Genomic DNA, 24799 nt, shown 5'->3' with positions numbered 1-24799 from the left:
ACTAAATCCTGAAGAAGCTTCATACACTTGGAAGTTCATGGATGTCAAAAATGATAAATGTGAGAACCTACTGTATAGCACACGGAACTCTACTCAATGCTCTGTGGTGACCTAAATGGGAAGGAAATCCAAAAAAGAGGGGATATATGTATACGTATAGCTGATTCACTTTGCTGTACAGTAGAAACTAACACAACATTGTAAAGCAGCTATACTCCAATAAAAATTAATTAAAAAAATGATAAATGCTTAAGATTAAATTTCTAACTGGTGGATGACTATTAACCTAATTTCAGCAGACAAAAAACCTTCCCTGCCTAGTGCGAGCCCCCTTTCTTTCTGGAAAGGAAGCTGTTAAGCACTGGATTCCATGGACAATTCTGTTTTAACATTTTTCCTTCTATGCTGCCACATGGTGGACATTTGGAGTACTACACCTGTTCTCCAATCCATTCTAAGTAGAGAATTCTCAGCTCTACCAAAATTAACGTCTCTTCTCTCAGCGAGGCTAGCCACACCTCATTTGTTTTGGGTAATGTGTTCTCTGTGCACGTAATGCCCTCAAGCAAAGATTCAAGCATCTCCACGCCTTGACGGAATCACTGCCACCAGCAGCGGCCCCAGGGACACCTGCCGAGGGGAGGCTTCGTTGCTATCTCTCACTATCGCTCACTGTTTCCTTTGGGACTAATTGTATGTGCTGGTGGGCGGATGAGGTTGATCAATGGTCAAACAAACAAAAAGCTAGTCCACCAGACAGAGTCCAGCCGTAACCAGTTCAGCTTAGTTCTCACCCACACTCTTGAAGCAATGGAAAATTACTGTTCACTTAGATCACAGTCATGCCATGGAAATAATGAAATAAAAAAGGAATCCCATTTCCCTAATCCAAACTCTCTGGCTCCTTCCTCAAAAGAAGGGCAGTCTGGTTCTGGTACAGATCTGTTTTTCATACAGTTACTTTAATTTTTTCATGTTTGACAGCATCTGCTTATGCTATTATTAGATTTATACTGTTTCTGCCGATAACTGCAGTATAATGTAGTCATGAAGAGCGTGACTGCAGTTTTAAGTCAAACTGCCAGGGTCCCAATACCCCTGCTTTACCGTTTACTGGCTGTGTCTCAGTTTTCTCACATGTAATACGGGAATATCAGTAAATTATTTTTTGATGGTTCCCAGGGTTGTAGTAAGAATTAAAATGAGATAATGTATATAAAGCACCTAGAATAGCACTTGGTACTTAATAGTGCTCAGAACATGGAAACTATTATAGCCTTAGCATGGGACAAGATCTACTGTAAAACACCAACGGGAACATAGCATTTACCCAAAACTCACAGTGAAAGAAGTTGTTCTCACCTGTAAAAGATAAAAAAGCTGCTGATATGTTTCCAGTGTTTTTCTTCTCTCCTTACTCAAACTTTTGATCCCTTGGTTGTCAGTGTTATTCAGTATTTGCATTTCTCCACCTTTTTTCTTATTCAGTTTCGTTCTGTGTGAAATTACATCCTGGAAAAAATTTTTATGAAATTACTACTTTTTATGCTGGTACTGTTTACCTCCTTCCTTCTCAGACACCCTGAGACACACACAGTTGGAAAGATTAATTTTCCACGTTTCCCTCACGAAGAAACCAACTGACAGAGAATGTTAAAGAAATTAAGAAAATCCAAATTGCAGGTGAATTTGGCTTTTGTAATATTTGTTCTCCAAAGCTGTACGCATTTGTTCGTAGGATGTAATGTAGGTCCCAAGACAATTCAACAGGGAGAGGATAGTCTTTCCAAAAAATGATGCTGGGACAACTGGATATCCAGGTTCAAAAGAAAGAAGTCAGACCTCATCCCATAAACAAAAATTAACTCAAAAGAGATCAAAGAACTAAATGTAGGAGCTAAAGCTATAAAACTCTTGTAAGAAAACCTAGGCAAAAATATTTGTTACCCTGGATTAAGCAATGGTTTCTTTTAGGGGTGTGTGTGTGATAATTTATTTAATCATATTCCTTTTTGACGGACAGTTAGTTTCTTTACATTTTATTACTATTTCAGAGTGTGTAGTGAGCCTTCTTGTACATGCATATTTGTGCATGTAGATACTGGTTTCTTACATACGACACTAGCAACAAAAGAAAAAAATAAAGTGGACTTCATAAAAATTAAAACCTCTGTGCTTCAAAGTACATTATCAATAAAGAAAACCCATAGAATGAGAGAAAATATTTTCAAATCATTTATCAGATAAGGGACTTGTATCCACAATATACTATAAAGAACTCCTACATCTCAAAAATAAAAAGACAAATAACCCAATTAAAAAATGGGCAAAGGATGTGAACAGACATTTTCCCAAAGAAGACCTACAAATGGCTAATAAGCACATGAAGAGATGCTCAACATTAACAGTTATTTGGCAGTTCCTCAGAAGTTAAACACAGGTGACCATGTGACCCAGCAACTTCACTGTTAGGTATATACTGAAGAGAACTGAAAACATATGTCCACAGAAAAACACGTACATGAATGCTCATAGCAGAATTACTCGTAACAGTTGAAAAGAGGGAACAACTCAAGTGTCCATCAACTGATAAATGGGCAAACAAAATGTGGTGTATCCACACAATGGAACGTTATTTATCAATAAAGAGGAATGAAGTACTGATTTACGCTACTACAACATGGTGAACTTTAAAAACACTATGCTAAGTGAAAGAAGCTGGTCACAACAGATGACATATTGTGTGACTCTATTAATATGAAATAACCAGAACAGGCAAATCTATCAAGATAGAAAGTATACTAAAGGTTGCTGTGGCTGGGGGTTGGAGTGAATAGGTAATGACTGTTAATGAATATGGGTATTTTTTCAATTGAAATATTATTCATTTACTATACAATTCATCCTTTTAAAGAGTACAATTCAGTGGTGTTCCGTCTAGTCACAAGGTTGTGCAACTGTCATCACAATCTAATTCCAGAACATTTTCTTTGGGGTTTCTTTTTGGGGTGATGAAATGTTCTAGAGTCAGACAGAAGTGATAGTTGTACAATTTTGGGAATATACTAAACACTACTAAACTGTAACCTTTAAAAGAATGAATTATATCTTTTGAATCTATAGAAGAACTTGCAAAAAAATATGCAATGTAGAAATTAGAAATGGAAGCGAAGAGAAGCCTCTAAATATTTAACAAAGTTAAGGGTTTTCCCTCCCAATCATGCTCCTTTAACTATTTACAGGGAAATGTGGAAAATGTGTGGCTGGAAACATTGTCAAGAGGTCACAGAGGCTACTGTGTCCCCTTCAGGGGCTTAAAGGCTCACGAACCAGAGTAGGTTGTTTAGATAAGGATCTACCAAACATTTTTACAGAGACCCACAGTAAAAAATACATTTTATGTCTTTTATTGGTAAACTTACCCACACACACTATACGAAAGGATGCTTATTCTTACTACTGGGGCACACTCCGATCGTTTCATTTTGCTTTTATTCTATTCCACTTTTAAAATCTGCTGAAGTGATACACTAAATTGATTTCATGACTCACTAATGGCACGTGACTTACATGAAAGCCACAGCTCTAGAATGCCTCCTCTGCCACTGAACACTGGGTCGCTGTCCCAGAGTGTAGGTGGCAAGAAAGTTGTTTTTCCTACAACTTTTTCTATCTGCTTCCCTGAGCTCTTAGCCCAGCCTCCACATGACGATTCTGTTTGCAGCCAGTGTCTGGATTCTCCACCACCAGTCCCGAGGGGGGCCCTCCGGGCACTGCAGGCACTACCATGCTTTGCTGTGCGCGCACTGCTGGCCATCTTGCATCCTGGGCCCTTCTCCACCAAATGCCAGTAGGGACTCCTGTCATTTTGACAACAAAAAAAAGTGCCTGTCCCCATTTCCAATCATCCCTGCGGATGAGAACCACTGTACAGGACAAGCTCCAAATCTATTTACCCCCCAGCACCCCTCTTCTCCCATAGCTGGGGTCAGCTCATAGGTAGAAAAAAAAAAAACCAAAACAACCCTTGGAGCTTTGAGATTAGATAGTTCTATGTGGTTACGTCCATTGCCTTCCAGGCCTATGATTTTATTTTTCTTCATTCTCAGCTTAGAGAGGGGTAACTTGACTTAATCCTTTACTTCTGTTCCCCTAATTGTTTATATGGGGAAAGGGGGAATTTGACTTTCATTTCTACAAAAATTTTAAGAAGGCGACATTTCCCCCCTTATTTCACAAATATATAAATCACATTCAAGATGAAGAAAGGAAGCGTAGTTACCTCCAGATGGAGGTTCAGGAGAAGTCTAGACAGGCGGTGGCCTGATAACCTTTATCTATAAGAAGTCCTAAGACATCACTAGACTAACTGGCTTACGGTTCCATTTAACCCAGGTTTCTCCTCTTCAGATAACTGGTGATGTGTAGAGATTCAGTTCCCCCAAATACATGGAATAAATTGATTATCTTGATTTTAAATATACGGAAGAAAAAAAAATCTTGGTACTTAACCTCCCCATCACTGGCCTCCCTCACCCCCGATGTCCCCCAACTACTTGCAATGGAAGTAGCTCTGGAAACTGGAGACTATTCCTTCGTTTTGCTGCAGACTTCATCTTTAGGGTAATGTTTCTGACATATACAGAAGAGAACAGAGGGTGGGGTGGTAAGCGAGCTCTAGGGCAGAACCAAGTTCCTTCGCATTATTAACAGATTTGGTGAAGACAGCACAGGAAGAGCACTGGAGGAAGGGAAAGAGCAGAGTCAAACGCTGAGCCCTGCAGGGGAAGTGGGAGGGGAGAGGAGAGCCAGCAGCTGCGCCACGGGAACGTCTGTCTGCTGGAGATCCAAGTACAGAGCAGCACGCTTCAGTGGGATAAGCCCTTCTTCTGTCTTCCCTGTGAAATTACACCTGGCTCACAAAAGCTCTGGTGTGAATGGAGGTTTGCTTTGGAAAGCTTGAAGAAGGGGACAAAGGCCAACCCAGACAGGGGTTCCAAAGAGAGGCATAGGCTTTTTATTAATAGAGATCTCATGTCCTCTATTCTTATCAATAAATATTAAGCATTTGAGGAATACTGGTTCGAAGGAGCAACGGTATTTAACTTGTTCATAATATTCCCACATCTCAATGTTGCCTTAGTTGCCACCATCTTTTCCCTTCCCCTGGTAACAGGATATCCGCATGCAGGTAATATGCTAGAGTATATGCACTTTTGTAGAAGGTGTGGACTAGGACAAAGGGCTTGGGCTTTGGAGTCATAAAAATATGAGTATCTGCAAAGCACAGTTAGTTTTGTGACCTTGCTCAGGTTAACCTCTCTAAGACTCAGTTTCCTTAAATCTATAAAATGGGCTTAATGATAGCAATCTTACTGAGCTTCTGTGAAGAAAAAACAATCCACATAAGGCACTTAGCACATTTTCCAGTGAAGAAAACAAGGCTTAGAGAGGTTAAGGAACATACCCAAGGAAATATGCTCATAAAGCAGCGAAGAAGTTTAATTAAGCCATACAATAAATTTCAATCCTGGGTTACAGAAAGCCCTGGCCTTCAAGTCTGCACTCACATGATACGACACACCCATCAATAGGAATTTTAGCAATTCAAGATTACTTTCAATTTCTACTTTGGTTTTCCTTCAAGCTAGTTTGAATCTAGACCTTTCTTCCTCCCTATGCCTCCCAGAAACTCTACTTCAGCTGTCTGTCTCCATTTCCAAACCTCTTCTTTTGCTTAAAACCAGTATTAGCTACTTCACTCACTCGTCCACTGACTTTCTGAGGTTTCCAGAAGGAACGCCAATTTTAAAAGAATTGTAAGACACATGGTTACTAGAGAGAGCTAGAGTTGCTCTGTAAGAACTAAGCCACTTCCCTTTAAACATTTTTCTCAACATATGCTCATTGTTAAAAAAATTAAAAACTATACCAGGACATGGAAGCAACCTAAGGGTCCATCGACAGATGAATGGATAAAGAAGATGTGGCACATATATACAATGGAATATTACTCAGCCATAAAAAGAAACAAAACTGAGTTATTTGTAGTGAGGTGGATGGACCTAGAGTCTGTCATACACAGTGAAGTAAGTCAGAAAGACAAGAACAAATACCATATGCTAACACATATATGGAATCTAAAAAAAAAAAAAAGGTTCTGATGAACCCAGGGGCAGGACAGGAATAAAGACGCAGACGTAGTGAATGGACTTGAGGACATGGGGAGGGGGAAGGGTAAACTGGGACGAAGTGAGAGAGTGGCATGGAATATATACACTACCAAATGTAAAATAGATAGCTAGTGGGAAGCAGCTGCATAGCACAGGGAGATTAGCTTTGTGCTTTGTGACCACCTAGAGGGGTGGGATAGGGAGGGAGGGAGGGAGACACAAGAGGGAGGGGATATGGGGATATATGTATACATATAGCTGATTCACTTTGTTATACAGCAGAAACTAACAACATTGTAAAGCAATTTTACTCCAATAAAGATGTTAAAAAAAAAAATATATATATATGGTTAATTCTACCAGGCAAAGAAAAATAGCTTAATCTTTTTCTTTTAGCTTAAGTGTATATCTATTTTTTACAATAAATGAAATCGTACTGTTTTAGGTACTATTTTCTTCTCCATTATATTGCAACCCTTTCCCCTGTAACATACATGTCGGACTGGTTCTACTGTCCTCTGTTTGTTGTTTTCGGGTTTGGGTTGTTCCCCATTATTTCACTACTGTAAATAAAACTTCAACTGCACTATTCTTATCATCAAACCAAAAATGCTACTATTAATGATAAGACAAAAGAGTACGTCCTTGAGAATCATTAGTTTAACTTCTAATCAGTGTTTGATAAATATTTGGTGTTTGAAAATATAAGTCGAAAAATTAACTTTGTTTCACAATGCTAACAATTAGTAATGCTTTAAAAAATCTTGAACACTCATAAAGATCTGAAAATCTGCCACGTTTGTATTTCCACAAGCTACATATTTCTACTACTCTTTTGCAGCTAAGCCTTTATTTTAAAAGGCAAGGCATTTCCTGTTTACAACTTTATGGGAGTAGGGTAAGACAGCAGTGTAAAGCTATAAAAGGCATTCTCTCAAGGACCTTCTGGAATATATTATACTTTATAAGTTTTCATATGTGTCAAACAATACACATTATTATTTTTTTTAAAGACTAAAGTACTATTGTTTTTCTGGATAAAACAATGAAAATAGTTAAATGCAGAACTTTTAAATTTGTAGTTTTTTCCCTTAATATTTAGAAAAGATGATCATTTCCTATCTTACGAGTTGCTCTCGTTTCCTTATTTTCTCTGCACTATTTTGCTGGTATCTCTGTGAGGGCCGGAGACAAGAGTGAGGCGTTCCCATGTCCACTTGGCTGGTAACCTCCCATGCCTGCTCATCTGGTAGTTTTCCAGAACCACACCAGAAGCTGGCTCTCTACCTCTGACCCACTGTAGCCTTCTCAGGGCATCCAGAAGGTCAACTTCCCCTGCCTTGCCCTGTTGGCTTTCTGAAAACTGACGTGGCATGGCAACAGGGACATGGAGAGAGGTCTTACCCTGGAAATCTTTTCTTGGGTAAAAATGACACTTCTCACATAGTTCTGGGGAGCTTTGACACTGGCAGGTTTCTCACAGATACAAAACTACAGCATTATTTATTTGGAGGCTATTATTAGGGAAATGCCACTCTGTATGGGGTCATTTTGGAAATGTGGGTGGGGGAGGGCTAACAGCTGATGGATTGGAGACACCACTGGCTTCCAGTGAGCGGGGCCTGGGGAGGACACAGATGCTCTGCTGTCCTGCAGTTTGTAGGATGGTCCTGTGCAAATAACTGTCCACATCTCGCATGGCTGGATTTTTTAATGTCCCGCTGGTCATTCACGTAGGTCAAAATTCTGTGCGTAATTGCTTGAGCCTAGAATCTAATCACTACATATAAGCACAACATAGATCCTCACAATTTTAATATAAACTTAATTTTCTAGGACGGCAATTCCATGTCAAGTGGTGGGGGGTGGAGGGAGACCACACTTTGCTGTTCAAGGGCTTATTACAAAGACTTGTTCTCCACTTGGGAAAAAAGAACTCATGGCCAGTTCCACCACTCACCTCACCAGTCTCATCTGTAGCTCTCTCAATCTGTGGTTATTCTGTGAAGAGGCCCAAGTCTCTGGTAACTTTATCACATCTAATGGCATCAGGCCCATGTATTTTCATATTGAAATATGTATTTTTACTATAAATTAATTTCTTTGAATTTCTCTTTTATATTTATAGAAAGGCCTTAGCCTTGCTATGAAGGTACATATGTAAGTTGGTTTTATTTCACATAAATTTCCTTTCAGAATGGTAAAGAAGTCTTACCAAATGTCATAAAAGGGGAGCACAGAATTTTGCAGCTCTAAGACCATAAAGTGGTAATGAAAATGGTAAATAAACTTTGGGCCACTCCTTCTGGACTCCAAAGGAACTTAGCTGGACCAGAGTGCTGTGGGCAAATATACGAGCGTCTTCTCTCTTCTGGGAACCAAGAGTCCCACAAACCCCACTGACCTCCAGTGTGATCCTGTTCTTCACCAGGAGCCCAATCTTAATGTCCATCAGGTTCAGGTCTTTCTCGAGCTGTTGATTGCCTCTGATCTTGGTCACCACTTCTTCCCTTAATCGTGCTACCTCCAGCGCCTCCTGGAAATCCAAGTCACTTTGGTCCAACAGGTGTACAAATTTGCGTACTACTGTTAACGGCGGGTTTTCAGAGCCAACTGCAAGGAAAGGAAAGGCGTGCTTTAACTGGGCATGCTTGAACGGATCATCAGTAGGAAAGAAACCAGGACTTTAAATAAAGCATTGACAGAAAAATAGAGCGATGGACGTGCTTGGTCTCCAGAGTGAATCATCCTGCCTCAGGTCAAATCTGGACGAGGAAACTGATCATATAAATAAATGCACGCCACTGATAAGGTTGGGCCTCACTAATTCCTTGTCTAGTACCCGTTTATCAGCCCTCTCTCAGGCTGTTCCCAGGACCACGCACTGAGGAGATAGTTCTATCTATCAGTGTCTTATTGATGAGGAACCTGGGAAAGAATGCTAACATGAGTTGCCCCGGCTCTAAGAGCTTGTGGCTGAGCCAGATAAGAGATTTCTGTTCTTGCTGCAGGAAGCAGAAAGAGTTTTTGTTTTTTTTTCCCTCAGCCCAAAAGACCTTGGGGAAGGAGCAGGAATTAGGTGAAAGGTGAATTAGAAAAGGTCAGTCAAGGGCGAACTGTAAGGTCTAACAGGAGCCGACAGAATGACAACTGGAACACATGTTCTACTTGGCAGAAATGAAGCAATTTTAGAAATTGAATTAGGTCCCTGTCCTTTCAGCATGGACCAGGGAGGGCATTCAGCACCTAGGAGACCAGGCTCAGTTGTTGAGAGGAATATCTATATAAATTCTACAAGGGCTTTCCCTTAGTGCCTTGAACCTTAATTGTGTTTTAATTCTCTTGCACTATGACTTTGAAAAAAAAATTTTTTTTAAGGTGTGTGATGAGATCTACTCTGGGTAAACTCTAAGAAGAAACTACCTGGACCTTCAATGCTGAATGATTAGACACAGCAACAAAAAGATGACTTGAGAGAGCCCAGCCCAGTTGTGGTGGCCTCAATAACCATCCTCTCTTTTACTTCCAAGGCCCTACTCAAGCTTCCTTATACTTCTGTTTAGTTGTGTGGTATTTTGACACTTAAGGAATACAGAGTTCAACCAACAACACAACTAACAGCATGAACTCATCATGAACAACCAAATCTAGAGTCATCTGTATTACTGCTGTTCCCCATCTGATGGTCTTTATTGGTACTTGTCAAAGAAAAGCCTTAGGAAGCTTTAGAGGTCCAATTCTGCTTCCAGGCTCAGAATTTACTGGATAATAATACCTCATATTCCACTAGATTCCAAGTTACCTTGGATCATGGACCCTTTTCTTCCTGATCACTGAAGCATATGTGAATTTATTTTCCTTCTATTTCAGCAAAGATGTTGCTGATGACATGACCATTTCAGAAACAGCCTGAGCCACACAGCAGAGCTCATTCATGTAGCTGAGAGAACATAAGCCACCGCATTTGTGTCTAAAGTTCTCTCTCCTGGCTCTGAAGAACTGTGTATCATTTTATGTGCTAACAGGCCTGGTAGAAACAAATCAATATTTTAGCTTTACTAATTATTATGGCTCAAATGTAATAGCTCCTCTATCAACAGCTGGCTTTTTGGCATCTTCATGATATCTTCATACCACGTTGTGGTACTTTCATTTCAGGAAACCACACAACTTAACAGTCAGCACTTACAAGTGGCCACATTACGGTTCCAGCAACTTTTTTAAAATTAATTAATTAATTTTTAAAACATCTTTTTTTTTTAATAGTTTTTTAAAAAAATATTTATTCATTTATTTATTTATTTATTTATTTATTTATTTATGGCTGTGTTGGGTCTTCGTTTCTGTGCGAGGGCTTTCTCTAGTTGTGGCAAGCGGGGGCCACTCTTCATCGCGGTGCGCGGGCCTCTCACTATCGTGGCCTCTCTTGTTGCGGAGCACAGGCTCCAGATGCGCAGGCTCAGTAATTGTGGCTCACGGGCCTAGTTGCTCCGTGGCATGTGGGATCCTCCCAGACCAGGGCTCGAACCCGTGTCCCCTGCACTGGCAGGCGGACTCTCAACCACTGCGCCACCAGGGAAGCCCAAAACATCTTTATTGGAGTATAATTGCTTTACAATGGTGTGTTCGTTTCTGCTTTATAACAAAGTGAATCAGTTATACATAAACATATGTTCCCATATCTCTTCCCTCTTGCATCTCCCTCCCTCCCTCCCACCCTCCCTATCCCACCCCTCTAGGTGGTCACAAAGCACCGAGCTGATCTCCCTGTGCTATGCGGCTGCTTCCCACTAGCTATCTATTTTACGTTTGGTAGTGTATATATGTCCATGACACTCTCTCACCCTGTCACATCTCACCCCTCCCCCCACCATATCCTCAAGTCCATTCTCTAGTAGGTCTGTGTCTTTATTCCCGTCTTGCCACTAGGTTCTTCATGACCCTTTTTTTTTTTTTTTCCTTAGATTCTATATATATGTGTTAGTATACTGTATTTGTTTTTCTCTTTCTGACTTACTTCACTCTGTATGACAGACTCTAACTTTTAAACCTGAATGCATTCAGTGCCTTTCTGGAGGGAATGGGTGAAAATGAATCATGACAGACTAATAAAAGTGATCTGTTTTTCGGCTTAAAAAAATGCCTTCGTTTTATGAAGATGCTGAATTGAGAAAGAAATGAAAATTTACAGTTCAGTTACCACAAAGCCACCCTATTTGCCAAAGCCCAGAGCAGTTTTGATCTGACTTATTGAGAGGAAAAAAAATGAGAGGAAAAAAAATCACAGGCCAGGCAATAAATTAAACAGTATTTAAGTTTATCTTCTGGCTCTTTTGCATTAGATTCCTGCCTCTAGCTCAAATTTAATATAAAAAATCAGCATTTATGCCAACTCCATTTTTTAAAAATTGAAGTGTAGTTGATTTACAATGTTGTGTTAGTTTCAGGTGTACAGTGAAGTGATTCAGATATATATATATATATTTTTAAATATTTTTCATTATAGGTTATTATAAGATATTGAATATAGTTCCCTGTGCTATACGGTAGGTCCTTGTTGATTATCTATTTTATATATAGTAGTGTGTATATGTTAATCTCAAACTCCTAATTTATCCCCCCACCCCATGCAGTCCATTCCTTTTGAAGAAGAAATCACATCTACTGCATTTACCCCACTCCATTTAGATAGAAGGGTCCACTTCCTGTCATCACATCTTCCTTTGTGTACTGGTTCAGAACCTGGGGTCTGAGATGGTCAAAATCTACTGGAAATAACGGGCATCCTCTGTTTCTGGAGCAGCCACTGAAGTGACTCAGATGGAAATAACTTGTCCTTGCCTGGTTAATAAGGGATAATTTGTCTCAGAATGCTCCCACTTACCCAATGTTTTGTAGTCATCTCTAGCTTTGTTTGCTCTCAATAGAGACTGTATTTTCACAATTTCATTGTTCTGCGAAAAAAATAAGACCAGTCACTACCTCCCAGAGTCCCATCTACTCCACTATTTTAGAATTTAGAACTATTTAAGAAGTGACAGCGTTTTCAAAAGGGACACTATTTAGAACTGATAGTATTTAGATGTGGTGTAGTCAATGTTTATTTTTGCATTCTCTTTGAAGAAAGGGGCAGATAAGTTAGCTAAAATATAAACAAGATTGCAAAGGGACTGTTTAAATAAAGAGATTTAAAAAGGGAAAAGAATTTTACCACCAAATTTAGATGGTCCAATCTATGTTCACATATCTATTCTTCAAAGATCCTAAAAAAATTCCTCCTGCGGGCATCTATTTAAATTAATCGGTTAGCAGTAATAAGCACTTTATAAGTCATGTTGGAAAGTTGAATCTTTTCTCCCTGGCATTACTAGCCCACATCAGTTTTCTCTCACCCATTTCCTTTCCAGTTCTGAATGGTGAAGTCTCACTCTGAACCTGAGTTCTGAATAAAAAAATGTAAGAAGCCTCCAAATAGTATCACATTGAGTTCTAAAACCTATTTTTTCCTCCTAGTGTTCATTTCCACCATTTAATAAAAGTCATTCAATGCTAACATTCAATAAAGTATTCATTTAGTTCATTCTCAGCCAGGATAAAAATCCACATGCGTGTCTCTTACATGATCTCTGAAATACTGCAGTCGTGAGAGGTAATTCTTTCGTGCTGTTACCATCCGGAACCAGGACTGAATCTAAAAATAAGTTAAAAAGAGAAATCCAGGCAATTACCAGATAACCTTTCATATCTCTTTATGGAGTCTTTTAAAAATAATATTGATAGATAATTTGATAAAAAAGTAAAAATTAGCAGCCTACCAACTAATAAACATCTAAAGCCTAATCTTCATCTTCTACTTCCTTCGTTGCTTTTTCTCCTAGGGGTTCAGAACATGTTACACGTTATGGTGGGGAAGGTAATGTAGCTCTTTGTACTATTTTGCTTTAATCTCAGTAAATAAAAGCCAAGCGGGCAAGGCATTTTGCTGAGAGTTGCCACGGGTCAGGGGATCAAATGAGAAACTAAGTTCAGGGTTGCTTCCCACATCTCTTAAACGCAGCGAATATTCTTTAGGTCTTTACAGGAAAACATTTCAAGAGGTCTCACGAGGGACCAACTGCGACCCACAGTTTTCTGAGCGAATAAGCATGTGTTCCAGGGTAAGCAAAGGACATTTCATTCAGGAGCTAGTAATGCACAAGGGGTCTAGAACATGTCATTCTCTGTCCTCACAGTTTAAAAAGTCTTAACAAATCTCATCTGATTCCCATCTCTCTCCAGTCCCACTCTTGTGACTCTCATCTGGATTTCCAAGTTTCTACAAGTTCACTGCCGTACAGTTCTTTAGTTTTCAGCTCTGAGACAGTGGGCACTCCAATGCGTGTTCTTTCTCTAAGCTCGGAGCAACCAGCCTTGGTGGGAAGCGGGGTTAGACCAGCCCACCACCTAAATACAGGCCCTAACTTAGCTCTACTTTCTCTTGTCATTGGCTTTGCATTTGCCTTACAACTAAGGTTTGTACTGTTAAATTTGAGCATTCTAAACATTATCAGCAAAGACCATAAGAAGAACATAAAATAAAGCTGGGTTTCCTCCAGAATTTAAATAATCAATTTGGACTTGTTAGAGAAAGAGCATATATTATAAAGGACCGGAGACAATAGAGTGTTTTGATGGACTTGCTTGAAGATGATCAGCTAAGTGAGTAGTGGAGGTATGACTCAAACCCAGGACTTGCTTCTGATGTCAAGGCTCAAACATAGTCTGTCTTCTAGAAGCAAAATGAAAATGAAGGGAAAAGTTTAAGTCAAGCACTAAGGTAGGAAAGGGTGTTTACCTTCACAACAGAAGGAATATTATCAATGAACATTTGTCGCCTGTGCATATATGAGGCCCGCTGTTTATGTCCCTTCCAAAAAGCCTGTGGAAAATAATGAGTTACAGAATTACTTACATGTAACAGTTTATTTTAGAAAGTGCAAGGACGGAGTACATCTCAGGAGACACTGAGTTGGGACAATGTCAGGGATCCTCCCTTCCAAATCTCATCTGGACACCATCTCTAGGGGTGGACATTAAACTGGGCAGAGCATACCAGCTCACACCTGAGGCTTGCCCCAAGTTTGGGAAAGGAATTACCAGGTGGAAGCCCAGTTTCTGGTTTGAAAGTTTAATTTAACCAAGGCCCTGGGTGATGAGAAGTGATAATAATATGGAATTGCCCTGAAACATACAAACAGATCAACTGGGTGCTGGTATTATTTGGTAACAATATAAGATGCTTCAAAATAATGACTAGTAATTAGCTTTCCTCCAACAAGTGGGCCACTGTGATCCAGACTGAAAAGGAAGATGACTCTGGATCCCTGAAAACAGGAGTGCTGTGATTGATCTTTTATTATTGCATCTATTTTTTACATAAAGCTTAATGAGGCTTCATCAACATAGCTTTACCAGGTTATCACCATCAAAGAGAAATTTTACAGGAAACATTTGCAAAAAGTGGACACAAACTGGTATCTTTAGGATGATAAATCCATAGCTGTTATAAAGTTTATTCCAATTCATTTTTGAGAATCTTTTTATTGAAACATATCTTTGTAATTCACTCCAATTCTCTGATTTTGTTTTTCAGGTTAGAAATGAAATACAAGTTCTGTGTTAAAAAGGACAAATACAAAAAAATCAAATTTTTTTTGGCCTCGCAGCGCAGCTTGCGGGATCTTAGCTCCCTGACCAGGGACTGAACCCGGGCCACGGCAATGAAAGCGCCGAGTTCTAACCACTGGGACACCAGGGAATTTCCCAAAATCAAGTGTTTTTTTGTTTGTTTGTTCAAGTTATTTTTTATAAATTTCTTTTCACATCTGCATATATCAATCTACCTCATTCCTTCTTTTTAAAAAGCTATGTGGAATTTTATTGCCATTTAAAAAATAATATACTTTTTGGTAATGATTCAAAACAAAACAGTCATGATGGAATAAGTACCCAACTGAGTACTTGCTCCAGACTTCCCCTCTCAATTTAAATCGCTAGAAATGATAAATACGCTTTAAAAAAAAACTTAATTTTGAAATAATTATCGACTCATAGGAAGCTGCAACAGTAATACATCGAGTTCCATGTACCCTTTATCCAGCTTCCCCCAATGGAAACATCTTACAAATAGGCTTTTAAAGCAATCCATCATAGTGCTAGAAAACAAGAAGGCATATGGGTCAAAAACTATGAGGGATCTTGGAAGAGAGAAGGTAGCTTGAATTGGCTGAAAGAGGGAACCACAGAACACAATTCTACGAACATTGGGAACCTCTACAAAAAATGTGAGATGGCTCTAAGCTTGAGGGAGCCTTGAATATCAGTCTGAGAAATTTTGGGAAAGTTGTCACATCACTCATTGCCAAGCAGTGAGGGGAAAAAAAACATAGATGGGGAGTAGGGGTTGGGAAAAGTACAAAGGAATATAGCCCTTTTGGAGGGAATTTAGCAGTATCAAATTTAAAATTATTTAGCGTTTCACCCAGTGTTTCTAATTTTCAATATACCTAGCCTAAGGAAATATAAGTACCTGTGTAGGAAAACAATATATAAGGATTTTTGTTGCAGCATTGTTTGTAATACCGAAAATACGTAGAGAACAGAATATTGACAAATAGGGAAATGGTGATAAACTGTGATTGCACTCATACTAATGGCAATCTAACTAGTAACTTATTTGTCACGATGGGTCTCAATGGTGACTCGTGTTTTTGTGGCTAACATTGTTTTAAAGCACAGAGGTGCAAATGTGCAAATAATATTATACACCCCATTCCTTGATCCAAATAGAAAGGCAACCAAGATACTGGGATTAGCTCAATTTCTCATTCTGCTTTTTTGGAATTATCTCAATTCCAGAAACACTATTAATCTCTATTAGCTCAGATTCTCAAAGATTCTGGATAAGGAATCTGTTGTAGTAACAGAAGATCTAATATTGAAGCATGTTTGCATTAGTGGAATGAACCCACTTGTCCGTTTTGTACTACGTTTTTAATGTCCTAAGGATTCAATGCTCACCAACAGTACTTTCCTGAAGATTTCATTTTGAATTTCATCTCTTTATTGATTATGTAGATTTTTCTGGAATCTACATTTATATTTTTACTGCTACCTTTCCAAACCAAGGCAACTTGGCTGGGTTTTGAAGTTTTGGTCTATAGAAGCAGAGTACTACAGGCTTCCTATTTTATTTGTCAAAATTTAACATTCTTCTTTTTTAGTTTGTAAGTTTTAGTTTCATCAGGATTGGCTTTTCTCATTCTGTGCTAACAGCACAACTCCTGTGCAAGGCCCAGAGACAGCAGGCTCTTCTAATTAGAGGCTCTTTATTAAAAACAATTATAAGTATAAAGTTGGGAGGAAGGAGCTACTGATAAAAATGCAAAAGGAGACAAAATTCTAAACCATAAAGCCATTTAGAAGCAGCTTTTTATAAACAATTAGAGACAAGGCAGTTACAAAAACATCAATCTCTCTCTTGGCTGGTATGAGAACTTGTGTGAAAATTTATAATAGCCATGTTTTTGTTTTGTTTTTTGTTCCCATAAATATATTTTCTGTGCAATTCAGCTGTAACAAAGAAGTTTCCCAAGATACCTAGACCTCAGAAGTTACTGCTCTGTTTTATAGATTCTAATTGTCAATCTCTAGAAAATCTGGCTTGCTAAATTGGTTGCCTCGCTTGATAATTGGGCACTCAGGATAGTAATATTCAAATTACCAACTTCTGAAGCACAAATTCTGTGATCTCTCTGTTAGCCAAGAAAACCCTAAATATTTACCTCTTTTCTCACTCTGCTTAAAGGTACAATCCCACAACCTGCAAGAGTAGTCAGTTACATTCCAACAATGTAATGAAGGACTGTCCCATCAGGTCACCCCCTTCCTCCTGGCCCCAGATTCTGCCGCAGCTCCTGACAACCTGCACTTGCTTCAGAGAAGCTTGTTTCTTTTTCTTTGCCCCGATGCTTGTGGCACTCTCTGACCTGAAGTTCAATAATTTAGTAATTCTCAGGGCTAAGTTCTGGTATTTCACTATTATGCTTTTTCCTACAAAGTGGCATTTCAGCTTTCTTCAGTTCAAGGAAAAAAATATTGTAGCTAACTCTTTTTTCCTGTCTTGATTTTTCTGATCTCTTCCTGGGCCATCCAACCGCCTGGATGTTGGATCCCCACTACCTGCCCTGTGAGTCACCATCTCTCCCGCCTCATCACTTCGAACACTTGTTGAGCACTTAATAGCTGCATACTGGGCAAAGTCTGTTATGTGTATTATCCCATTTAATCCCTACAACCCTGCAATAAAATGGGTATTATCATCTTCAGATGAGAAAATGTATTTTAAGTCATCTATTCTTAGCTTTTTCTGTGATTTTTCTCAAGTTCTCCACGTGTTTCCATCACTTTCAGTGTCTGCGCTACATTCTGCAGTTATAAGTTCATTCACATTCTAGGATGTCATTTTTCTTCCTCTCTGTAGCTATGCGTTATCTTTTCATTTTATCATGCTGTCTTGTTTCATTAAGTCCATGCATCTTACTAAATTTCTTAAAAGCATAAAGCAGTTTCAGTATAAAAATTTCTTCTGTCTCCTGGAATATGAGAATCCTTAGATGTTAATTTATGTTTTACAACTTATATCCATTTTTCTTTTTTTTTTGCTATAAAATTTTCATTTTTGTTTGAGATTTTTTTCTGGCTCTCTTCTTAAATGTTGGCCATTTTATCAGGGCTTTCTTACTGTTCAAATATAATATGGTTATAATAGATTCTCATTACCTTCCTCTGTGTTTACTTGGGTACCTTCTGACTCGTCCCCTAAGCACTTGAGACAAAGGATTGGCTACTGATGACATATACTCTCTGTACCATATCTAGTTCCTTGGGAGGAGACTGTCGGTGGTAGCACGGTGGAGCTGGGGTGTGGTTGCCCTCAGCCTGGGAGCTTTCTCTCTGAATTTGTTGAGACTACTGTGTCTGGGGTTGATGCAGCCAGCTAAGAAGTTTGAGCTGTTCCACAGATTTGACATCATTCCCCTAACTTAGAATGAATCAGCCACTTCGGCAAAAAATGAGATTAGCACGATGCCCTTTGGTTCATGGTCTTCTGGTTTTCTGGGTCAGACCATATTCATCTCCAGGCTACAGCCTGACTTTAGACCTCATGCCCTCCTTGTTAGAAAACTGTCAGAAGCAGGGGGAAAGAAGTCATCACGGGGTGACTTCATAGTGTAATGGCTTCTTCTTCAATACTGCTGCTTCCACTGAGGTGGGGAGGAGAGGCTCCAGGTGACTGTTTCCGTCTTTTCCCCAGCTCTCTCATGATTTTAGCCCTGGGTCCTAATATCAGGTGGATTTTATACTAGAGGGCTCTTTAGAGTGTCTTCCAACTATAACACAGCTCTGGGCAGACTGGAGAGCTTGAGGTTGGTCCAAATTGTGTCACACTGGCTAACACTCTTCGAATTTTGTGCAAAAGTAGAGCCTCAGCATCAGTGTAGATGATGTTATACTAAAGATTTTGTTCACTTCCTGTGTGTTTTGTCTACCATTTATTTAAAGAAGGAATAAACTGGAAAACTTAGGGGTTCACCTAGAAAAATCCTTTGAGTATCAAGTTTTTTCTTCTTTTTAATTTAGTTATTTTATTTATTTGATTTTTGGCTGCGTTGGGTCTCCATTGCTGTGCACTGGCTTTCTCTAGTTGCAGCGAGCGGGGGCTACTCTTTGTTGCAGTGCATGGGCTTCTCATTGGGGTGGCTTCTCTTGTTGCAGAGCACGGGCTCTAGGTGCACGGGCTTCAGTAGTTGTGGCTCGCGGGCTCAGTAGTTGTGGCTTGCGGGCTCTAGAGCGCAGGCTCAGTAGTTATGGCACATGGGCTTAGTTGCTCCGCGGCATGTGGGATCTTCCCGGACCGGGGCTCGAACCCGTATCCCCTGCATTGGCAGGCGGGTTCTTAACCACTGCGCCACCAGTGAAGCTTGAGTATCAAGTTTATAGAAGAAATTTCTTTTAAAAAATTAATCATTCCTGCCTTCTAACATCTTAAGCTCTGAGCAAACTCAGATATTTGAGCACCTATCATATGCAAGACACAAAAATACAAAAGTTTTAAAAACTCATTTTCTGCCCTGCACAATATTAAAGTTAGGTGGGGAAGCAGATCAGTACACCAATGATCACAAAAGAGAAGCCCTTCAACTTACAACCTTTCAATTTTGGAAATTTAATAGTTACGGCCAAAGCAAAAACCCACCAAACTCTGCCCATCAATAACAGTATCACTTTGGATGCAGAAAAAGGAACAAACACACGGTCTTTTGGAAACCAGCGTGGTGGTTGAGAGAGGATGCTAGGGGAACACAGAATAGAAACATCTAAATCTAGCAAGTTCCTCTCCTGCCAACCAGAACATTCAGACAAGTCATGCAAGCTTAAGAAGAAAAAGGTCGGGCATGAGGATGCCTCTTGCAGACCTGAATGAAGAAAGAGATTATATAAGAGGGAAGACAGACTCAGAGACGCTACATCTGTTTCATGAGCTATTCTGTTCTTCAGGCTACAAGAGCATAGAAACTCAGACGCCACTCAACATCCACTAACCACTAAGAAACCAATTCAAAAGCACCTGAGGTCAGACAGTAGGTGACACAAGAATATCTGCCTTTTTAGAGAAACAGGATTTCAACTCTGATCTCAGGTATTCCCCTGACTCTGACTATTCACAGTGTCCTGAATACTTTCCAGAAGACCACAGGTGAAAAATCACTCAACATCCTTCCCATCTCAGAGTCTTCAATAAAGTAGACTCAGAGGCATTGGTTAAGGACAAAATCTGCAGTCACATTTGTTTATTAGAATGCTGGTAGTTGACTGTCCTATTATCAAATAAAACATTTTCATGGAATGACAGTTTTCGGTAACGAGTGGTAGGTGACTCACATACCTGTATTTTGGTCACATGCTCTTCTTGTTCATACAAAAAGGATTTCCTAGCTTCATGCTCTTTCCTAAGGAGGGGTCCTGAGGTTGCGGCTTGAAAGCACAGAAGCATATCTTCGGTAGCAGACCACATCTTCTCACGAATGTAATCTGCTGTGACTTCCTCAATAATGTCCTGGCAAGAGATATTTCTTATGGTTACACTTCACACATCAGATGAAAGGAGCATAGAGAACAGCTTCTGGAAATTTTATCTTTCAGAAAATGATCTGCATAGCTCTTTCTGGCTTGGTGTAAAAAAGATCTGACCAGAGCCGAGGGATGAACTGGCTCAGCTTCTCTCTAGTGATATGGTTCTGGAATCCTCTGAACTTTGTGCTGAGATGGTATGAGAATGAGGTTGAATGGTCTCAGGATTTGGAGGTAGAGATGTATAGATGATGCTGGCAGGGACCAGGCAAGAGGCCTGATCTCCTCAGAGTGTAAAAGAGACAAGGATGATTACAGTAAGAGCATGCATCACCTCCTCCCTCTCCTGAGGGAAAGACCGCAGTGCCCATGAAGTCCTTGGGCTTTTCTTGCCCAGGCCAGAGGAGGCAGATCCCTGCAATGAGTAGGGGAAAACTCAAATAAACTTGGGAGAAAATAAAAGACTTGGAGATGAAGAAAAGGCGGTGGGAGAGGAAAGATAAGTGCTATTGCAGGCAGACAGGGAAATCTAGATGAATGAGGAAAAAAGGAAGAAGGGGGATTGTGAGAAGTCTTCAGGTGGATGATGAACTGGGTTTACTTTTATGTTCTTTGAGAGATGCAAGCAAAGACTGGACTCGCTTCTATGGCGGATGTCTCTTATCCAGTGTGACTGGACTCAGTGATGGTTAATTTAAACAATTAAAAGTGAAATCATATAAAAGATGCATAAATACTTTTAAGAAGACATATGTACATTCTTGAATAAATTCAGTAATTTGATTGACTAGAATTTTTTTTTTTTTTTTAACAGCAAAGACCCTCCACTTTTTATTAATCCTGATACTCCACTTCACAAAGTTATACCTAGGGCATCTTTGGATGCCACACGAGCAGTTTTGGCTCTGAGTTTAACCCTTCAATGCTGCTTCTTCACAGTTTGACATATCTTTTCAATGAGAGCATATGGTTTTTAAATACTGGCCATAATTTCATTTTTCAACAAAGCAGCACTAATAGTTCATTTCCACAATGCCATTTTCCTATAAACTGTAGGAACTTTACACATTTGAAATTAGTTAATAAATATGTTTTTCACTATCTTCTTGTCATTCAGGATTTCTGTGGCATTGTCATCCCCAAGCCACAGTTTTTCCTCCGAGTTTTGGTAAATACCGCACCGGTGATTCTGTCCACAATACTGCTACCCTGCAGTATCTTTGATGCTGGTGACTGTGAACAGTTCTATAAGATCTACATTTGTGAGTTCTATTTTTTTCAAGATGGAACTCAATTATTAGAAGTATTTTCTCTTTAAACACACTACAATGCCTGGATCAAAGAGCAATTTTCACATCTTCCGGGTCCAACTTTTGGTCTCAAGTCCAAAGCAATATTGGTGAACATTCCTTCAAGAGTATTTCTCCTGGGGAAGCATTACTCACTTGAATGGACCTATGTATCTTTGTTATAGGTTGAGGTTGGGGGGAAAGAAATAAGACATTTTGAATACTTACAACCAAGGAATTACCATTAACTGAGCTTTGGTGTCAAGGAAAACCTGGAGATTGATTTCTTAGGATAATCTGTCATCCTAAAGAAGCTGCAAGAGCTTTATTCCCTAGTTCTGTTTGGTGTTGCTCTGACACACGGAAAACATTCTAAAAGTCAGTAACCATGCAGCCACGTCCAGCTGTAGTTTGTGAAGACTTTACTCCATATCCAGTCTTCAAATAAATTAGTTCTTCCCATCAATTGCATGATTCAAAAGTAGAAAAGCAATCACACTTATCTTTATATAGTACACCTTCCCATCAAACACCAACCTCCTACCTCAATTTCTTTTCCCATGAGCCATGATTCTTTAAGCAAGCAGGATTCAGGTGTGACCCAGGAACTCTCTTTTGAATCGATGTTGTAGTAGTAATCATATTTCTCCTGCAGGTTGAGTTTGAGCCACGAACCTTCAGTAGACACTAAAGAAAAAGGTTTGTTAAATTCCAGAGAGGAACATGGAAATTTTCAACATTAATGTAGTTTCTTCAATAAGTAAATTAATTGAATGAATATGTTTTTCACCAAACATTCAGATAGTGTGTTAAAATTATTAGCAAGGACTCATTAAAATGGAATGAATTCTATGTATTCAATGGCAGCTCCCTGCTAAGCCAAAGAAAAAGGAGGAGAGAGTAATATCTAATGCTGGCTCTGCATACCAAATTTTTCATGAGGATGAAAAGAGTTGCAAATGGCCAACAAGAAGGAAAAGCAAACAAGGATGGATACCCCAGGTAGGTGTGAATAGCACCACAAGGAGACAGGGGAGACCGATAAGGAAGAATCGTCTTTGTTTAGAAAGGCTTCCAGCAACTTCTTTGAAAAGGAGTGATCTACAATGGCTGTGACCCATTATTTAAGGAGAACCCATTATTATTATTATTTTTTAATTAATTAATTAATTTTTGGCTGCACTGGGTCTTTGTTGCTGCACGCGGGTTTTCTCTAGTTTCAGTGACCGGGGGCTACTCTTTGTTGTGGTGCATGGGCTTCTTATTGCAGTGGCTTCTCTTGTTGTGGAGCATGGGCTCCAGGCGCGCGGGCTTCAGTAGTTGTGGCTCGCGGGCTCAGTAGTTGTGGCTCCTGAGCTCTAGAGCACAGGCTCAGTAGTTGTGGCGCACAGGCTTAGTTGCTCCGCAGCATGTGGGATCTTCCCGGACCAGGGATGCAACCCGTGTCCCCTGCACTGGCAGGCGGATTCTTAACCACTGCACCACCAGGGAAGTCCCGAGAACCCATTATTTAATGATCTGCATTAAACCAAAGCAGAAGTGACTCATCTTTGCAGACAACTTTATTCAAAGCACAAAATGGCATACACAACCTCTGAGGTCACTAAGCAGGGAAAAGGAAAATTCCTGGTCCCTCTGACTCATCTTGCTCTACACAACCACACAAAAGCAGAAAAAAAATGTTGAAAGAACTTAATTTTTTGGCGGGGGCGTGGGGTGGATACTAGACAAAAACAAAACAAAACTATGGCAGTCATGGCTTAAATTGGCCAAGAAGAATATCTCCTCTCGAATTTATGGGCTATACTTCCTATTTAGCAATCTATTTATTTTGTTGAATGGTTATGATTCTTGTCCCAGATCAGAGAGCTAAAAACAACAATAAAAATAAAAACAGAAACTTCTGACCAAGCTAAGCCAACTGCTGCCAAGTGAGCATTAGACTAATTGCCTTTATAGGTAAATCAAAATTTGACTGAATTTCCTTAAAGAATATTTAAATGGATTCAAATATCTAAGCAGAGATAACTTTAAGGCGTGTTGATTTAATGTGTGTTGATTCTTTATTTGGTTTTGTGTGTTGATTCTTTACTTGGTTTTTAATGCCCCTCAACTGTTCTGTCAATGCCCAGGAACAGAGATACATCTCTCTTCAAATGGGAAGTCAGGCAGTTGTTATCTGTTTAGAAATGCTGGTCTACTAGAAAATATATTGTATAGTCAAATTAGGATGATCACAAGTAATCATTATATTTTCAATCACCAACAGTTGTCAGATTCACAAGTGCCTTCAGAAGAATGAAAACCCTTTTTAAGGCAACTTTCTCAGTGGGAAGGAAAGAAAGCAAATAAAGATGGTGAAAATGGGTATGTTTTATTTTCATAAGAATTGAGATGTAAAAAGTTCTTAGTTGGTTAAAAGCCAACCACATTGGGACCTCCCTGGTGGCACAGTGGTTAAGAATCCGCCTGCCAATGCAGGGGACACGGGTTTGAGCCCTGGTCCAGAAAGATCCCACATGCTGCGGAGCAACTAAGCTGTGAGCCACAACTACTGAGCCCCCGTGCCACAACTACTGAAGCCTGCACGCCTAGAGCCTGTGCTCTGCAACAAGAGAAGCCACCGCAATGAGAAGCCCACGCACCACTGCAGTGAAGAGTAGCCCCTGCTCACCGCAACTAGAGAAAGCCCGTATTCAGCAACGAAGACCCAACGCAGCCAAAAATAAAAATACTAAATAAATAAATAAATAAATAAATAAAAGACAACCACATTGGCACTGTAAGGGTTATTTGAGTTGGGATGTCAGTGGATAATAGAAAAAGAGAATTTTATCATTTTCACATCAAGTATGAGTTTAGAGTCAGATCAAAGGCTGAGGAGGGCATCTCCAGAACAGGAGAAATGCAGTTGGTTTGTTACTTAGGGAAAAGACTAATTACGGGCCTCTGAGGAACCATACAAGAGAAAGATACCCGTGAGTTAAGAGGTGGTGAGCATTCCATAAGGAAGCATACTTTCTAGATGCCTTCCAGACAAAATCATAAGACCTAAACTGAACAATAAGGCTGAGTGATCTACCAAAGAGTGAACGCTTGTGTGGGAAAAAACAGACATCCTAGAATCAGAGGTGAAAGAGTAAGAATAAATCATCCTGTTCACTC

At 39.7% G+C, this 24799-nt stretch overlaps 1 protein-coding gene across 3 annotated transcripts in view; it reads right to left on the bottom strand.

Moving 5' to 3' along the window:
- Positions 1–24799, bottom strand: part of IQGAP2 (IQ motif containing GTPase activating protein 2) — a 302790-nt gene that overhangs the window by 39143 nt on the left and 238848 nt on the right. For all 3 annotated transcript variants that reach the window (XM_007175891.3, XM_007175892.3, XM_057540875.1), the window contains 7 exons: positions 22179–22321; positions 20161–20331; positions 14008–14091; positions 12793–12864; positions 12058–12127; positions 8578–8786; positions 1363–1512 (listed from right to left, as the gene is read on the bottom strand). In XM_007175891.3, the coding sequence (XP_007175953.2) occupies positions 1363–1512; positions 8578–8786; positions 12058–12127; positions 12793–12864; positions 14008–14091; positions 20161–20331; positions 22179–22321 (899 nt within the window). The remainder of the gene's footprint in view (positions 1–1362; positions 1513–8577; positions 8787–12057; positions 12128–12792; positions 12865–14007; positions 14092–20160; positions 20332–22178; positions 22322–24799) is intronic.

This window comes from Balaenoptera acutorostrata, chromosome 2, assembly GCF_949987535.1.
Source record: "Balaenoptera acutorostrata chromosome 2, mBalAcu1.1, whole genome shotgun sequence".
Classification (NCBI taxonomy): Eukaryota; Metazoa; Chordata; class Mammalia; order Artiodactyla; family Balaenopteridae; genus Balaenoptera; species Balaenoptera acutorostrata.
Note: the sequence above shows the minus strand (reverse complement) of the source record. Positions and strands in the feature narration are given on the sequence as shown.